Source organism: Lampris incognitus, chromosome 7 (genome assembly GCF_029633865.1).
Source record: "Lampris incognitus isolate fLamInc1 chromosome 7, fLamInc1.hap2, whole genome shotgun sequence".
In the NCBI taxonomy this organism is placed as follows: Eukaryota; Metazoa; Chordata; class Actinopteri; order Lampriformes; family Lampridae; genus Lampris; species Lampris incognitus.
In genome coordinates this window covers 7,140,713-7,156,406 of record NC_079217.1, presented here as the reverse complement: position 1 = coordinate 7,156,406, position 15,694 = coordinate 7,140,713, and the positions used below count along the sequence as shown (strand labels likewise).

Sequence of the window (15,694 nt, the reverse complement as noted above, 5' to 3'; positions counted from 1 at the left end):
GAAGGGAAAATCCACAGTTGCATTCTGTTAAATGGCAAATGGTCTGCCGGCTACGAGTGGACCAGACCTCCACCTCTAGCACAAGCCTACAGATGAACACGAACGTGGCCCTCTGTCCTCTGGACTACACGCTGGAAAAACATGGTAAGAAACCGGAGTCCAACTCTCTGGACAGCCCTCTCCAAAATGCCTTACCATGTTTGCTGGTACTTGCATACACCATTTATGAAATATTGCTACTAGCAACATCTTTCTATTCCATTTTCAACCTCAATGGCACCTTCCACATCTATGCTAACAGATGTTGTTTACACTTGGAGAATGCGTGCCGGAGGTGCGGGGTGAGTGTTTTTCAGCGGCAATAAGTTTAGCTAAATCTACGCCATACATTTTTAATCGGATGTTTTATTCGGTTGATGTGCTTTCTTTTTACGACCCCGGCGCTCTGCTCTGTTTTCTGTTCTGCACCGATTCTTCAATATGTAATCGTGAGTTGTTGCTCCGTTATGGCCAACTGGTGTTAATTCCAGAGGAAGCAATCGCATGTTTAAACACTCTTACCTCTGCAATTAATACTTTTCATCAGATGGTATTTGGATGGAAGTTGTGCTGAACTGTTTAACGTCAAGTCAGTATCAGGGATCTGTAGATCACTGTGATACTGCCAGCGGTGCTTATGGTAACGGCTTCTCTGACAAGTTGGTCCAGCATCTAACAAATAAGCTTCTTACTGAGTGATGACACATTTCTGAAGGAGGAAAAAACGACCATTTCTGAATTGTATTATAAGTTATATCACTAGTCTCACATGGAAATATAAGGGAGCTTGGTTGCTGGTTATGCATAGATGATATGGGGAAACATGACACATACACTACATCTTATGCGCACGCACACACACATACACACACCTCAGAAACTGACTCACAGTGAACCTGGGCTGTTAAGCGATGGGAAATACACCAAGGTTTGCACCGCTCCTAATTAAATCTGACAGTGCTTGCCATGTGGGTTGTTGCTGTCAAGCAAGCGGAGAACATTCTTTGTTTGAACTTGCCAAAAACTTTGTCTATCCATGGGAACGGAGACGAAAAGAGATGTGATATGTTCACTGTTGCCGTTTCAGAGTCCTGATGGAGACACACTATCGGTGATAGAGAACTCCGTAGCTGCCAGTCATCCTTTCCACCCGGAGAAAACGGCAGGAGTGGGAGGGGCTAAGGGGGTCCAGGGTTGCCATGCTTGGCTGAAAGGGATTCATTCTGCAAACCACGGTAAGCCTCAGCGGTTCTCCGCCACCTCATGAGTGTCAAACCACAGACCCAGAAAGCTATTTTTGTTTTATCTCATTATCACGCAAGCCGAGGTGAGCCACAGCAGCGGCCTTTGAGAAAACATGCAGAGATCACTGGCTGACAGAGAGCCAAGGACAAATGTGGCTTTGCACGTGCAAGACTTGCACATACTGCTGCATCCTTAAAACACAATCGCACCATAGTAGAAGCAGTATATCATCTGTGAATTGTACTTTTTCCACCTCTGTCACAACATCTCTGTGTGCATGCATGGAGGTTGCATGCATGAACCTCTGCCACTGTCTGCTATACACAACATACCTTAATGCATGTAACGGTGTACCTTTAACATTCTGGTCGTGTCACGTCCTGGGCTCACAGCGTTGAATTCAGTCTCTTCTTTGGTTTCAGCTCATAGACTGGTGAGATTGCTGGCAGCCGTGTGTGCGGTGGGAATCCTGGGAGGCTTAGCAGTTGGTGTCTGGTTTCTAGGTGAGATGCCCCGCTCTCGCAGGAATCACATTTAGAAAGGTTAAAACTACTCCGCTTTGCTGGAGTACACCTGTATGGTGTAAGTCTGTAAAGTGTGAGTTTTTTTTTCTTCTTCGGTTTCTTAATCAGTCGTGTTAAGTTGAACCGGAACAATAGATGATGGATTTCTGTTCGAGATTTATTATTGTCATATTTGCTTGAAAGAGAAGTAAAACACACACACACACACACAAAAATCAAAACAAAACAAAACAAAGGGATTGCAGAGCCATATCTCATCAACAGTAAAGCTAAGCAGTAACCATTGCTATCCAGTGGGCAAGTCAAGTCAGCTTGTATTTGCCAAGTGGAATCACATACAAGGAATTTTATCTGGTGCATTGCTTTTTTTGGGGGGGGGGACCCCCCCTTTTCTCCCCAATTGTACTTGGCCAATTACCCCACTCTTCCGAGCCGTCCCGGTCGCTGCTCCAACCCCTCTGCCGATCCGGGGAGGGCTGCAAACTACCACATGCCTCCTCCAATACATGTGGAGTCACCAGCCGCTTCTTTTCACCTGACAGTGAGGAGTTTCACCAGGGGGACGTAGCGCGTGGGAGGATCACGCTATTCCCCCTCCCCCCTGAACAGGCACCCTGACCGACCAGAGGAGGCGCTAGTGTAGTGACCAGGACTCATGCCCACATCCGGCTTCCCACCCGCAGACACGGCCAATCGTGTCTGGAGGGACGCCTGACTAAGTCGGAGGTAACACGGGGATTCAAGCCGGCGATCCCCATGTTGCTAGGCAATGGAATAGACTGCCACACTACCCGGACACCTGTACTGGTGCATTGCTCTCATTTACACATAACATATACACGTGCAAAAAATGTAAATTAAAAAGCTAAATATCAGGTTTAGACACCAAAAACCTAATATGATGAGGACAGAAAGTGGAAATATAAGTACGGGTGCATATGCAAGTATGAGGAAAATATTAGAGGTGTAACAGGATAGGGGTGTGCAATAAGTAGGCTATCATGACAGATAATATGATAAGTTGGATGATAATGACTTATGACATGATATTGAAGTACCGAGCCGAGTGCTGTCGCCTCACAGCAAGAAGGTCCTGGGTTCGAAGCCCGGGGTTGTCCAACCTTGAGGGTCATCCCAGCTTCTTTCTGTGTGGAGTTTGCGTGTTCTCCCCGTGTCTGCGGTGGGTTTTCTCCGGGTGCTCCGCTTTCCCCCATCATCAAAAAGACATGCATGCTAGGGTTAATACTCCTGTCTGTGCTCCTGAGCAAGGCAATGGAAAAAAGAACTGGAGTTGGTCTCCGGGCGCTGCACGGCGGCTGCCCACTGCTCCTAGCTAAATGGCTAGGATGGATTAAATGCAGAGAAAGAATTGCCCCACGGGGATCAATAAAGAATTAAAAAGTAAATCAAATAAAAATTGCTTGATCGGAATAGTCCGATTTTTTTCCGCAACATGGACAAAATCTCAGTTTTTACTCTCACTTTAAATACGTTGCCATCAAGTCCCCTTTGAATTTCTTGGATCGGAAAACATGACTTAAGAACAGTGCTTTGACTCAGAGCTCTTTAAATCTCTGCCTGACAGGTCTGTCATCACAAACCACACAGCCGTGTCTGTCTCTCTGTGTGCCCGAGAGCTACTCGCTGTGTCAGACTTTTCCGAGGTGGCGGATATGTTAAGTCTATCTGCATAAGTGGCTGTCTGCCTGCCTAATTGAATACATCTCGTTCACATATAGTTAGACTTCTGCTGAGGCCGTCTTCCCCCCAGAGTCCAACAGGGCTGGGAGACACCAAAGAGACGTCCTTCTGCAACGTAACGGAGGAGATCGCCATCTCGGACCCGAGGAAAGGTCTGTGTTTACTCGCTTCTTTGGTGTTTATCAGAAACAAGCAATAGCCTGTGAGTCGTGTTTACCAGAGAGAACAGCATCCTGTTGGCTGCACGTTGTCTTTTCATTGGCATGCTGCACAGAAGCTCACATCTGAGCAGGTTTTAAATTGAATATTGACAGTGGTGTTGTTCAATGCATGAACCGTCTAGACCTTCAGTCACTCTTATTATGGGCTCATTGACTTGCATGCCTGCATCCATAATTTGGTGATTATTCAGTTTGGGGCACTTTTGGCTTTTGAAATTTTGAAAAAAAAAAGTTCTTGAAAAATTGTTTTTTTGTTTATTTTTCAAAAGCTCTATCAAGTGGTCTGGAGCAAATATGCTAGCATAGCTTTGCTCATCCTACAAAATAAGTCCGATATTGCGATGGTTTTTTTCAAAGTTGTGACAGCAAAATGGGATGGTAATGACAAGTTTCACTTTTTGGAGAAAAAGTTGGCCAAGTCTTAGACTTGCTAAGCTTACTTGTTAGCTAGCGTACGATGAATATACGTGAATAAAGTGTAAGTGCTCTTATTTCTGAGCTAAAACGCTCGATTAGTAACTTGTTTGGTAATGAGGCCTAATAAACATACTGTCAGATCAGGACATCTTCACATTGCTTACATTTGTGGACATGAACAAGTCATGCTTCTGCCGTGACTGCTCATGCATCTCTGGCACTTCTCGTTTCCACGGCAACCACATTGTTGTCGTTTGAAAAAACGTTGTCGCTGTAAAGTGTTCGGTGTGGTGGTAATGACAGATGTATGAGGGACAGCGACATTTAAATTGCACATATATAAACCATACGAATTTGAAATATGTCTTTTTAAATGGAAAAAATGCAAAGTAAAGCTTTAATGAATTTAATCATTGTTATTGCTTTATTATGGAGGGGAAATTAAAAAGTCTGGGTTGGGGACAAGCCCAAAACAATGAAACTCTGGCACATTTGAATTTTCAACATACTGGAAAAGTATTAAAATATCATCACTGAGACACAAATCTTTTTTTCACAGCTAACGCAACCTAACGCTGACAAATACAATAATTTGTTTTTTTCCTCTTGAAAATCTGCCCTCGGGAAAGAAAAACTCCCTTAATTGAAGAATCAGCCATTTACAATATTACACATAATGACCTGCTTGTTTTGACTACGTTAGCATGTTATATCAATGATTTCTCTCTCTCTCTGTCTGTTCTGTCTGTTCACTACTGATGGCTGAGCTTGTGTCTGGAGGGATTTTCAATCAATCAGGTTCAGTGTTTTACAGAATCAGCCCAGACAACTCCCTGCTGGAGATCCAGCTGGAGAAGTTCCCCACCTGGCTGCCCGTTTGCTACGAGAGGTGGAACTCGTCACTGGGAACACTGGTGTGCCGCCAGCTGGGCTATCTGAGGTCGGTCTATTCTGCTGACCAGTCTTCTCCGTAGCTCTCAATGCGCTCCACGCTGCCATCTGACAACTAGCCAGCCACTCATGCATGCTTCCCCAGCCTAATCCTTAACCTTCTTTGCCAGAGATGATAACTCATCTTAATCATGGACTGTTAATGCCTCGTTTACAAGCTTTCTTTATGCCCCATGGGTCTTCATTATTCAATTTTGTTTGCCTTCTCTCAACAAGACTGACCAAGCATAAAGGAGTGAATCTAACTGATATTGGGCCAAACTATACTGACGGCTTTATACAAATTACCCCAGAACACAAGAGCAGCCTGGAAAATATATGGCAGTTCAGGTAAGGCAAGCCTTCATGGGACATAGTACCCTGTAATGATGTGTGGAATATTCTAGCTACTAACGCATTAATCATGCATCATTAGTTGACTCATTTATTTTCATTTAGGGGTAGCTGTGTCACAGGGAAAGTTATAGCTTTGAAATGTTTTGGTAAGTTAAACTAAACTTGACTCTGCAGCTGAACATTTCCAAGCAACATTTCACATTTAGCTTGCATCCACGTTTGGGCTGTACGGCCATCAGATCAATTTAATCGCCGGCCCGTTTCCATCCCATGTGTCTGTGTGTGTGTAGAGTGTGGGACGCGGGCGAAGTTGCCCCGGATAATCGGGGGGGTGGAGGCCACTTTGGGCAGGTGGCCGTGGCAGGTGAGCCTCTATTACAGCAACCGCCACACCTGTGGAGGCTCCATCATCACCAGCCAATGGGTGGTCACAGCAGCCCATTGTGTCCACAAGTAAGACTCACCAACCCCAATCCCAAAACACGGTGCACGATATACACAGTATCTGTCTTTTGAAAGAGCACCTAAGTATAAAAAGTATTCTAACTTTGGGGATCTAGAAATGCACTTATACCAGTACTGTTGTTATTGTTATTATTATTATTACTATTTTGAGTACTATTATGATCTTTGTTCAGGACTAAATTGGCCCACTTTTTAGCTTATAGAAACGTAACTGTAAGTGTACTTAAAGATAACCAAAAGTACACCTGTATACTTGAAGTATTCCATGAGAAAACTGAATACTTGGAAGTATATTTTTGAAAGCGCACTTAAGTGCAAAAAGCATGGTAACATTGGGCGAACTAAAACTGCACTAATAAGAATACTACTGTGTCCATCTTTAGGAATAAACTGGTAAACGTTTTAGTCTACAGAGGCATATTTGTGCGTGTACTTAAAGTTAATTATCAGTATAGCCGCAGGGCTGTGCGATATGACCAAGATCTCATATCATGATAACGATACATATCGCGATATTGTAACGATCACGGATAAACAGGCTCGGTAGCCCATGGCTAGCGGGTCAAGTCGACTGGTTAACGTTGTCGCCCGCGGTGCAGAATACACGAGTTCGCATCCCGCCTGTGACGGTGCGGCCGGGCCGCCCCCCGAATTCGCTACAATATGTAGGTCATTTTCTGTAAATCCAAGGCCTATTTTGAATTATGTATAAACAAAAGGTACTTACTCACATTTGATTACTTTTCTCCTTTTATTTAGAACTTTTGCGCAAATGTTCAACTAAGCGTTATTATTCATCCATTATCCAAACCGCTTATCCTGCTCTCGGGGTGCTGGAGCCTATCCCAGCAGTCATTGGGCATGCAACAAAATATAGAATATTAATGTATGCAATATAAAAAAATAGAAAACACTTTTCAACTATAGTTGCGTCGGTGGTGAAAGATGCTCGTGGTGTTTTGAGTCTGCTGTGGGGACCGGCGTGCGGCATGTTTGCAGAGTCCGGTTTTCTGGTCCGTGTCAAGACTTTTCATAGCCAAACCACGTCCATACGATAGAAGTAGCCCCTCTTTTAGGTACAAGCTCCTGGTTTTGTGCCGGCTGGTCGGAGTCCTTCTGTTCGGGAATTACCCCGTTCTGCCTCACGTTCACCGGCCTCCATGTTTGTTTTACTGCCTTTGTGCAAATTTCCTGCCTGCGTCCGTGCCGCGCAAAAAGCGGAAAGCGTCGTCCAAATGACGAAAAACATTGCCGTAAAGTGTGTGATTTGCGACACAATGAAGTAAACGATAGAGCTTGATATGAAACGACAGATGTTTTCTGTCGTCACCCGATGTCGTCATATCGCACAGCCCTATATACCCGTATACTGTTGGGACTTAAAATGCATACTTTAAGTTGGCATGTACACTCCAAAAAACTATTTAAGTCTAAAAGTACGAGTAAAGTTTAAGTGTTATAGGACTATTCTCAAGCAGCGGCGGCTGGCCAGTACAGGGCGTCGCGGCGGCGCCCCCTTCAGATATCAAGAGATGAAAATCTACTTCGACATGTTAAATACAATTTAGTTGCGTCTCCCCGCCTGCTGCCCAATGACTGCTGGGATAGGCTCCAGCCTCCCCGCGACCCTGAGAGCAGGATAAGCAGTTTGGCTAATGGATGGATGGATGTATAATGCAAGTAATTATTAAATAAAAGTGTTTTTCAGTCTGTGAGCGCCTGTCAGCAGCCATTAAATATTGGTTCCAAATGGTATTTGGTTGATTTCTGTCTGAATACATACACTTCCTGGGTGAGGGGCGATACCTTGTGCAAGCCCTCAAACTTGTGGCGAGCAGGTGACCTGAGGCTGCTGTCTGACTGGTTTCTTCAGGTTTTCCATGGGGCGCAGTTCTGTGCTGCCCCTGGCACTCCCACTCTTATTGGTAGCGAATTGGTATTGTTTTAATGTTGTTGATCTAATGCGATTGGACAGTTCTTGTGGCTGTCAATCATGTTCACACCCACCACGACGCCTCGTCGCGACTGTCAATCATCCACTGTCTACGAACCCATATAAAATCTATCCTAAAATCTGTCTTTCTTAATAACTCTGTGACTGTGTTGACATTAAAGCAGCTCTCAGGTGTGCTGCGCCAAGGTAAATTGTGCCCCCCCCCAAAAAAATTTTTTTAAGCACCAGCCGCCACTGTTCTCAAGTTGACCTTTTGCAAGTGCCACAAAAGTCAAGTAAAAGTACGTTTGCCTATTTTTAGTTTGAAAGAGGCATCCTAAAAGAGCACTGCAGTACACGTCCTCTTCCAAAGGGAAAGGTCAGAGGTTGAGCGAGAGTTGCCTCTCATTAGCAGCATAACACAACACCAAGGACGGGACTTTCTCCCCTTACGGATGTCCTTGTCAGTTACAGGTTACCTCAGGTGTCCAGCTGGGTGGTCTATGCTGGCATTGTGATGCGCAGCTCGACTAAAACGGCTCAGTCCACCGGGTACGCCGTGGAGAGGATCATCTACAATAAGAACTACAACCACAGGAGCCATGACAGCGACATAGCCCTGATGAAGCTGCGGACGCCGCTCAATTTCTCAGGTTATTGTGGAGCCCCAATAGCTAGCTTCAAAATGATATAGTACGGCTCTCATTTTGAGTAAACAACACGATGTGATTACAGTAATCAGTTTCCGGCCACACGACAGCCGCCTGCCAGGCAGAAACAGTTTAAAGTGGGGAAAGCTGGTTTCTGGGAATCAAAATGATGCTATTATTTGTATTTACTCACTTTTGGGTTGATCTCTGGTGGTGCAGTGGTTAGCGCGGTAGCCTCACAGCAAGAAGGTCCTGGGTTCGAGCCCCAGGGTAGTCCAACCTTGGGGGTCGTCCCGGGTCTTCCCCTGTGTGGAGTTTGCATGTTCTCCCCGTGTCTGCGTGGGTTTCCTCCGGGGGCTCCGGTTTCCTCCCACAGTCCAAAGACATGTAGGTCAGGTGACTGGGCCATACTGAATAGTCCCTAGGTTTGAATGGGGGGGGGGGCCCTGTGATGGTCTGGTGGCCTGTCCAGGGTGTCTCCCTGCCTGCCGCCCAGTGACTGCTGGGTTAGGCTCCAGCATCCCCGTGACCCTGGGAGCAGGATAAGCGGTTGGGATAATGGAATGGGTTGATGTCTTTTTGTTTATTGTGTTTTATTTCCTTGTTTGTTTGTTGTTCATCCAGATACCATTAGGCCCGTGTGCCTGCCTCAGTACGACCATGATCTTCCTGGTGGGACACAGTGCTGGATCTCTGGATGGGGCTACACGCAACCCGACGACGGTAGGATGAACTTCCTCCTCCGCTGCTTATAAAAGCAGTCCGAGCACAGCGAGTGCTAAATGATTAATCACCTCGGAACGCACTGTGTGTCGTGACACCGTCAATTTACATGCGATTCTTTGTCAGTTCATGTCCCTGACACTCTCAAGGAGGCGCCCGTTCCTCTAATAAGCACTAAGAAGTGCAACAGCTCCTGCATGTACAATGGAGAGATCACCCCAAGGATGGTCTGCGCCGGATACACCGAGGGAAAAGTGGATGCGTGTCAGGTCGGTTGGAAAAACTCAACAAATTCCTTGTGTCTTAAGTTGTTTAAAGATGCACCTGCCTCTCTGGGTGTTTTCTTTTTTTTCCTTCACCCTCTCTGCAACCTTGCCGTTGTGTAGCTCTTTTGGAATAAAGTACATTAACATCTGCAGAGAGCAGCTGAGCCTCTTGTGTCTCTCGTGGCCTCCTTAGGGGGACAGCGGGGGTCCGCTGGTGTGCCAGGATGACAATGTGTGGAGGCTGGTGGGTGTAGTCAGCTGGGGTACAGGATGTGCCGAGCCCAACCATCCAGGGGTTTACACCAAAGTAGCTGAATTCTTGGGCTGGATTTATGACATGATTGAGGTGAACAAGCACATCTGAAGGACATACAAGAGCAAACGCAGTACTTGCGGAGAAAATATCACGGGCCCCTAAATGAAGCCGTGCATAGCCGTCAAGCCTTTTCTTGTCATCTCGTGTTGCCAGGTTTTGCGGTTGTGTGATGCAGAATAACTGCCTGTGCACTGACGCAAAACTGTCGATTCTCTCTGCAGAGCTACTGAAGAGGAACTTGGAAATGGACAACGTTCAAGAAGGCCGAAGACAAAAACAAAATAGAGACTACTGCTAATATTTCCTATTTGAATTCCTAGTCGATCCCTTTTTTATATATATATGTCTGTCAGATTGTGTACATCAGACTGGAGAGGTGGAGCAGCATTGCTAACGTCATACTTGTCAATTTACTGAGAATAAATACGTTTTGAAAGGCCGTGTTTGCTTTTATTATGAGCAAGGTTGCACAGCGGACAACCGAGTCGACCTTTCGGCTCGTTTCCCGTGTTGTCCACCAGATGGCAGTAGCGCGACATTTCCCCTCGTCCAGTTTCCATGGCAACCGACAAACGGCCAACAAAAGTGGCTCTTGTAAACATCCGCAAGCAAGGGCAAAGTCGCGATTGAACGTTGACTCGGAATCGCTTTAGTTTGATGTCCTCGGCGAATTAACGCTCAGGCAAGGTTAAGACGATGTCCGCCACCGGCTGTCCGAAGGGTCTTTTGCGGCAGGCCAGTGCGTTGTGGTCCATGATGGACGAGCTTTCTCAGAATGACCCCGGAGCCTACCGGAAACTGATCGAGAAGCAGATGAGGGAAGGAGCGGAATTCAGCGCGCCGCCCCGGCTTGTTTCTGGCTTGCGTACTGAGATATTGGTATGTGCAGTGGACACGCACACACACACACACACTAACCGATGTCTCACACTTTACATATACACAAAACACTAGCGCATACAAAATTACACAAACGCACACAACACCCACACACCAAGCACGCACACACACACACACACTAACCAATGTCTCACACTTTACAATACACACACAAAACACTAGCACATATAAAATTACACAAACGCACACAACACCCACACAAATTTACACACAGACACACATCACTGAATGTCACACACCACACACACACACGCACACACACACACACTAACCAATGTCTCACACTTTACATATACACACAAAACACTAGCACATACATAATTACACAAACGCACACAACACCCGCACAAATTTACACACACACACACATCACTGAATGTCACACACACGCACACTAACCAATGTCTCACACTTTACATATACACACAAAACACTAGCACATACAAAATTACACAAACGCACACAACACCCACACAAATTTACACACTGACACACATCACTGAATGTCACACACCACACACACACACACTAACCGATGTCTCACACTTTACATATACACACAAAACACTAGCACATATAAAATTACACAAACGCACACAACACCCACACAAATTTACACACAGACACACATCACTGAATGTCACACACCACACACACACACACACACACACTGCTCAACGTTACACACCTTATATACGTTAAACCACACACAAACAAACACAATTCTTACGCACTTTTACACTCATACAACAGCCACAAATTTGCACACACATACACACCACTCAATGTCACACACCGGACATACACACACAACACTCATTGTTACACACACACACACACAAAACACCTTCACATGCACAGTTGTGAAGCTGACCTGTATGTCAGTCATGTGTGTCCTGTGGTTTTGCCATCGTGTGTGTGTGTGTGTGTGTGTGTGTGTGTGTGTGTGTGTGTGTGTGTGTGTGTGTGTGTGTGCCTTGCTGAATGGCGATGGCGGCGGTTTGACGGCTTGACAGACGTTATTGTTGTGTGTGTGTGTGTGTGTGTGTGTGTGTGTAACAGGAGCCCAGAGGGGGGCCGCTGTACATCAACATATGCAGCTGGAAACGCGTCCCTGCACCCCTGGATGGCAGCCAGCCGGTGCCTGTATGCGGAGGACCACCTGCAACAGACGAGGATGAAAGCGGAGGTAAAAGTGTTGGGGCTCTTATCGATCCATCATAAGCAAAAAAGGAGCTTCAAGCTGTCTGGCCTTCTGACACCATTGTGCGTCCGATCGATGCTTATCTTACATGTGTTAACATTGTGTGGGCTGGGACTTACTCAACACACCTTGAAAAGTTATGTCTGCTTGCAAAGAGAGGCGCTTCAGAACTGCCACCTTCTGTTCTCCACAAACCAGCCAGTCCCCCTCCTCTTCACGCTTATTCTATATCCCATTTATGATGTTAACAACTTGCAAATACATACTCTGATATTCACATATAGACTCTGATATTCACGTATAGACTGATATTCAGGTATAGACTCTGATATTCACTTATAGACTCTGATATTCACTTATAGACTCTGATATTCACTTATAGACTCTGATATTCACGTATAGACTGATATTCAGGTATAGACTCTGATATTCACTTATAGACTCTGATATTCAGGTATAGACTGATATTCAGATATAGACTCTGATATTCAGGTATAGACTCTGATATTCAGGTATAGACTCTGATATTCAGGTATAGACTCTGATATTCAGATATAGATTCTGATATTCAGATATACTCTGATATTCACATATAGACTCTGATCTTCAGATATAGACTCTGATATTCAGATATAGACTCTGATATTCACATATAGATTCTGATATTCAGATATACTCTGATATTCATGTATAGATTCTGATCTTCAGATATAGATTCTGATATTCATGTATAGATTCTGATATTCAGGTATAGACTCTGATATTCAGATATAGACTCTAGGATGCACTGGTTCAACACAGACTCACCGTTTCATAAATCACGAGGTTCGATTTAGCTTGTCTGGTTCCACTAGACAATTTAAGCATCTTCACTTGGCTTTCTCTTGTACATATAGCGGTCAGTTTTCAGTCACATATAGAGATGTCCGGCTCATGAATTCCTTAACCCCCCCCCATACACACACAGGCCTCTAAGAGAGACTTTGGTAGCAATACAACACACTGGAAAAAAAACCCAGTTTTATTTGCTTGTGCGTTACTGCTACTTGTTATGTCCACGTGTTTGTAAGTGTATAGATGGATTATTATTGTTATTGGGCTATTGGGCGGCACGGTGGCGCAGTGGTTAGCGCTGTCGCCTCACAGCAAGAAGGTCCTAGGTTTGAACCCCAGGGTTGTTCAACCTTGGGGGGTGGGGGTCATCCAAGGTCCTTTCTGTGTGGAGTTTGCATGTTCTCCCCGTGTCTGCGGTGGGTTTTCTCCGGGTGCTCCGGTTTCCCCCACCATCACAAAGACATGCATGCTGGGGGTAATACTCCTGTCTGTGCCCCTGACCGAGGCGTGGCGAGACGAACTGGAGTTGGTCCCTGGGCGCTGCACGGCGGCTGCCCACTGCTCCTAGCTACACAGCTAGGATGGGTTAAATGCAGAGGGAGAATCTCCCCTCGGGGGATCAATATATTGTATTTGCAGAACAATTGAAGTGAGTCTTGCACTGTACACAACCCACTGCAGGTTTTTATCTTATCTGGGCAAGTACATGTACCTTTCATGTTGTTCATTTTGCCCTTGGTGCAAATAAAATAGATTGGCCCTAAACTAGCCCCTGTAGATTAGTATTATTCAACAAGGATGCTAACATGTTCTCCTTCTTTCTTTCTATTTTTTTTATTTGTCCTGCAGAGTGGTTCACTGTGATGGATGTGGCCTTAAACCCCGCCGTGCTGCAGGAGTGTAAGACAGACAGCAGAGAGATGGACCAGGTCTGCCTGCTGGCCATGAGCTTCGCCCAGCAGCAGCATAAGCTGAGGTTATCTCAGCGGTACACCGTCACCGGAAACCGCCCGAAGAGTAGCCCGGAGGACGTGTATCGCCGCCTGGGGTTCAGGCAGCGACCTGACCCTTCAGCCACCAGCGTCAGACAACCCGACACAGGTAGTGCAAAACAGGCCTGTCACCACACTGCAAGTTGTAAGAGAAACTACCGCGGGACCCGCCGGTCTGCTGTTTTAGTTTGTGGCTAATCCCTTTTTCACATCGCACCACAGCTAGTTTTTGCAGGGTCCCCGCGTGTCCTGGAAAATCTGGAAAGTATTCCAGTCAACAAAAAAAAAATCACCTAGTAAATAACAAAATCGATCAAATATTCTGGAAATATTATTGAGGTCATGGAAAAGTTAGTTTATGAAATAATATTTTTACATATTTGATATAGTTTCAGCATGAGTTTAAGCCAAGGTTGCATTTTCTTAGCCACTCACATTGCACGCCAGTGCTTGACGTGTGGGCGGTATGTTCAGCAACCAGCTAAACGTCACACAGTCGGTCCACTTACAGACTGTTGAGGCTTCAGTTGAGTCAGTACTAACTGACCAACACGACCTTTCATGACCATCAGCTATTATGTACTGTATGTCTGAGCAAAATTCATGGAAAATGTCCTAGAAAAAGCTTTCCTAAAAAGAGTTGATGTGTCCCGTGTTGCTATAACAACAGATGTTGAGCCTTCACACTGCGGGCTATGCTCCCATAATTCCCTCAGATCGAGACCCCTGATATATCCAAATGTTGACTTCCTGAACAAATGCCCAGTGTGTTGACTCTGACCTTCCTGTATCTGTGTCCTGCATCTAACAGCGTCGACTGGACGCTGTGTTTGTTCCGTCAACCTCTCAACTGACTGCCTACGATCTGTCCTGCGCTCATTTCTTTCAGTGATCAGTCAGACCCCAGCCTCCCTTTTACAGCAAATCTCCTCCCTCCACGTGGAGGAAAGTGAGGTGGAACCAGCACGCCGTCTCATTTTTGAGTCTGTTGGGCCCCCAAAAGAGAACCTGATCCAGGTAATCTCCAGCACGCCCACGGCGCCACGCCAGACACCAGAGTTCAATCTCAGAGTGAAGGATGAAGCCGCGGGTGTCTGCCGCAGCGTGGAGCTGACGGTGGAGCTGCCGAAGGTTTCCTCAACAGCCGACTGTCATCTCAGCATCTCACAGGTCAGTGGCTGCACCCAGCCTCTGATGGGGTTACAGGAAACCTTTTTTTTTGCCCAAATCTGTCCATTTTACTGGAGCCTTCCATGTGTCGGTGTGCTTAAATCTTAAGACCGGGTTTACACAGGGGGTCTGTTTCTAACGCTGTGAGTCTTACAGTGTGCCGAATGTGTTTCTGGGGCAGGATGACGTCTTACTGGAGGTGGAGGATCTCTACCATCTCCTTTTGGAGCTCCCAGAAACTGTGGATGAGGAGCGCGCTTCTGCCACCTTTGACAAGAAGAAACGACGGCTGACCTTGACCGTAGCTTGTCTGTGACGTCTTCCCATCGGTAGGAAATCTGAATCGGTTTGCCTTTAGTGGGAACGCCGCAGTATGCCGAGGAGCTGGTTAGTGTCCCTGACAGGAACGGGCGGATAGAACCACATGTGAGGCCAGGGCTGAGTTTAGCTGCTGAAGATATGCTTGAAGTAAACGCACCAAGACAAACCGCAGTTCTGCTATGCAATTTGATGTGCTTTAAAAACAAAACACTTTGTCAAGCTGTGTGTGTTTGAACAGTCCCTAGTAAAACAGAGTTTCCTCTAAAAACCAGCGTGTTGGGTGCGGGTATGTTCCTCTGGCGCGCCGGCTGCGGCAGGTTGAATTTCTGCAACGAGAAATCTGCCGATGCGTCTGCTAATGAGTGGGTGTGTGTAGACCCAGGTGTAAATGAAGGTTTAATTGTGTAGGGGTCGGTGTCCAATTTCATTACCAGGTTCCAGTACCTACAACCGCTCACCCGGAGGCGTAGTTACATCCGATCCTGT

At 46.0% G+C, this 15,694-nt stretch overlaps 2 protein-coding genes across 2 annotated transcripts; both read left to right on the top strand.

Moving 5' to 3' along the window:
• Nucleotides 1-38: 38 nt before the first annotated feature.
• Nucleotides 39-10,037, top strand: tmprss5 (transmembrane serine protease 5). The gene is made up of 13 exons (XM_056283713.1): nt 39-206; nt 1,127-1,274; nt 1,707-1,787; nt 3,548-3,661; nt 4,952-5,087; nt 5,315-5,428; nt 5,537-5,580; nt 5,725-5,887; nt 8,301-8,485; nt 9,107-9,205; nt 9,332-9,474; nt 9,665-9,817; nt 10,009-10,037. The coding sequence occupies exons 1-13, from the start codon at nt 39-41 to the stop codon at nt 10,015-10,017; spliced, it is 1,557 nt and encodes a 518-aa protein (XP_056139688.1). The 3' UTR covers nt 10,018-10,037.
• A 446-nt stretch (nt 10,038-10,483) lies between these two features.
• Nucleotides 10,484-15,228, top strand: pih1d2 (PIH1 domain containing 2). The gene is made up of 5 exons (XM_056284100.1): nt 10,484-10,666; nt 11,750-11,876; nt 13,575-13,826; nt 14,607-14,887; nt 15,069-15,228. The coding sequence occupies exons 1-5, from the start codon at nt 10,484-10,486 to the stop codon at nt 15,201-15,203; spliced, it is 978 nt and encodes a 325-aa protein (XP_056140075.1). The 3' UTR covers nt 15,204-15,228.
• The last annotated feature ends 466 nt before the right edge of the window (nt 15,229-15,694 follow it).